Source organism: Plasmodium reichenowi, chromosome 3, assembly GCF_001601855.1.
Source record: "Plasmodium reichenowi strain SY57 chromosome 3, whole genome shotgun sequence".
In the NCBI taxonomy this organism is placed as follows: Eukaryota; Apicomplexa; class Aconoidasida; order Haemosporida; family Plasmodiidae; genus Plasmodium; species Plasmodium reichenowi.
The window spans coordinates 29397-32387 of NC_033648.1; the positions used below are offsets into that span (position 1 = coordinate 29397).

The 2991-nt window shown below is 18.0% G+C and overlaps 2 protein-coding genes across 2 annotated transcripts in view; one reads left to right on the top strand and one right to left on the bottom strand.

Annotated features, from left to right (window-relative positions):
- PRSY57_0300900 (putative exported protein) overlaps positions 1-707 on the top strand; it is a gene marked incomplete at both ends in the record, with an annotated part of 1335 nt that extends 628 nt beyond the window's left edge. The window contains one exon of the mRNA XM_020114444.1: positions 134-707. Within this exon, the coding sequence (XP_019970811.1) occupies positions 134-707 (574 nt within the window). The remainder of the gene's footprint in view (positions 1-133) is intronic.
- Positions 708-1283: 576 nt separating this feature from the next.
- PRSY57_0301000 (hypothetical protein) lies at positions 1284-2483 on the bottom strand (the record flags this gene model as incomplete). The annotated part of the gene is made up of 1 exon (XM_012905641.2): positions 1284-2483. The coding sequence occupies one exon, from the start codon at positions 2481-2483 to the stop codon at positions 1284-1286; it is 1200 nt and encodes a 399-aa protein (XP_012761095.2).
- Positions 2484-2991: the final 508 nt, after the last annotated feature.

Sequence of the window (2991 nt, forward strand, 5' to 3'; positions counted from 1 at the left end):
AAAAAAACACATACATATATTTATACATATATATACATGTTATATTATTTATTATATCCATAGCTTTTATCATTTTGAAATTCTCATCGAATTAATATTGCTCACTTTTTTTTTCTTTTTTTTTTTTTTATAGAATATATGTACACCCCTATACAAATAATTTATCCAATAAAAACATAAACACAAGAAATTTATCAGATATAAGGTCAGAAGAAGACGAAAAACAAAATGAAGCAGTTGGTGGAGAGATAGGATTGACATGGGGACATAATTCCTTAGATGACCCAGATTTTCAAGTACTTGTAGATAAATGGAGTGATTTTGAAAAAAGAGTGTCATCTGAATGGTATGAGATTGAAAGAATGGAAATTAATCAATTAAAGAATACATTATTAGCTGCTTGGATATCAGCAATATTACTAACTACAGTACCAGATGAACATTATGTTATATTTAACAACTGGTTCCAAATGAGCTTGACTTTATCTCATCAACGTATTCTGAAAAATGAAGAAGATAATAAAACCTTAGAATACTTAATGAAAAAATTGAAATATAAAGCTTTGAATGGACAAATTAAAAACTGGCATATAGAAGTATATGATTATTGGAGACATATTGTACAAATGAAAATATCGAAAAATAAGGAATGGGCTACATACAATAATGAAATATGTAATACATGGGTAAAAAGTTTATTTAATTAAATAAATAAAAAAATATATATATATATAAATACATATAAATATTTATATTTGTTTATATTTATTAATTTATATAGTTGTGTATTCATATAGTTTTATATATATCCCCTACAAATAAATTTGTTATACTTATTTATAAATTATTTCTTAAAATTAAATAATTTTATAATGTTTCCGTTTATTCGTAATGAAGTTGTAAAAATGAAACCACATACATATATATATATATATATATATATATATATATATATTTTATATATTTAATAATTAATTATATTTCAAAATAAATAATTTTAAATAAAATTTTTATTTCTTTCTTTTCATTTTTTAAAATAGTATATAAACATTTTAACATTAGACTTTTATATTTAGGATAAATTGTTTTGTAAAAATTAAATAATAAATAAATAAAAACACAATTATACAAAAAAAAAATAAAAAAAAAAATAATAAATAAATAGCAAATATGTCTATATAATATATATATATATATATATATATATTTATTTATTTATTCATATAATCACACATTTTATCATACATGTTAATATTATAAAGTATTAGCTTATGAAAATTTTTCTATTCATACTGCAAAATTGTTCGTGTTAACATGTCACTTTCTTTCACATCCTTCATTAATTTGTCGTTATATATATTTTTTATAATTTCCGAATGATTATAATTCTTAACATGACCATATATATACAAATCATGAAGAATTTTTTCTATAGAATAATAAAATGGAAACAGAAAAAAATTATAATTTGAAAAAGGTGGAAATAATACTTGTATAGAAAAATGATTTAAAGGGGAAGGATATGAACAACCTATATATAAATGTTTTTTCATAGCTTTTATTTTTTTCTGTATATTTGCATCTTGTAATTTATTAAAAAAATTATTTAATATAGGTTTCTTTATATTATTTAATATATCTTTATACATATCTTCATAATTCTCATTTAATATTTCAATAATATTTTTTTCATTTATATTCTGCAAATCTTTTTTGCTCTCATATATATTATCTACCTCTTTTTTATTCTTTTCATTTATATTATTATTATTATTATTATATAAATTTTCCTTTTCCTTATTTACGAAAGGTACACTTATATTTTTCTTCTTCTCCTTAATTATTTTATTTAATTCATACAAAATTTCTAATGCTTCTTCATTATAATCCTTATCGTCTCCAATATTTTTCTTATACATATATTTATAATGCATATACTTTCCTTTACTAATCACTAGAAAATATAAAAGGATATCAATAATAAAATATATATAATTATACATGTGTAATAAACAACCAATATTTTTTCGTTTCAAATTTTTCATATCATAAATAATACCTTTAAATAAAACAATCAAATTAAGACATGAATTACTATAAGGATTATTTAATATAATATAGTCGTAACAATTATAATACACATATAATTTTTTATTCTTATTTATAATTAACCCATTTCTAAGATGAATATATCTATCATCAATTTCAACATTATTTAACAAACATAAATTTTTATTACTCTTAAATATATTTTCATTTATACCTTTCCAATCTTTTCGAACGTTTATAATATCGGTAAAAATTGTATTTTTTATTAAACGTATATCATTATCATTCAATATATTATTACAATACACACAATTATTTAAATTATTTATATTTAAACTTAAACATTTACTGCAAACCTTTTTATATAATCTATTTGTAAAATATTTCTTCTTATCACAAGAATAATATATATTCCGTTTTGCTATTTTTAACATCTTAAAAAATAAGGGACACGTAAATATAATATATAATTTCCTTTAACACCTCTTATTTTCTCTTTTTTTTTAAAAAACCTTAAAATGAATTATTACGCGAATCCATTTTTAAATAAACATATATAATTGATTATATTACTGATTAGCATATATATAAATATATATATTATATATATGTTTCTTTAGTATATTTATAATACGACATTATGTTATTGTGGCGAATAAAATAAATCCCACCAAGATAACATTTTATGTAATTATATATATATATATATATATATGAAAAAAAAAACATTCAAATTATATAATTTTATATTATAAAAATCATATGTAATATAACCTTCAATTATATATTTATTTAAAAGGTAATTAAAACTATTTAAGTGAAATTATTTCGCAACATTTTCAAAAAAAAAAAAAAAAAAAAAAAAAAAAATATGTATAAATAAATACAAATAAATAAATTTTTTTTTTTTTTTTTTCTCAATATTTTAATATTATATTTTAT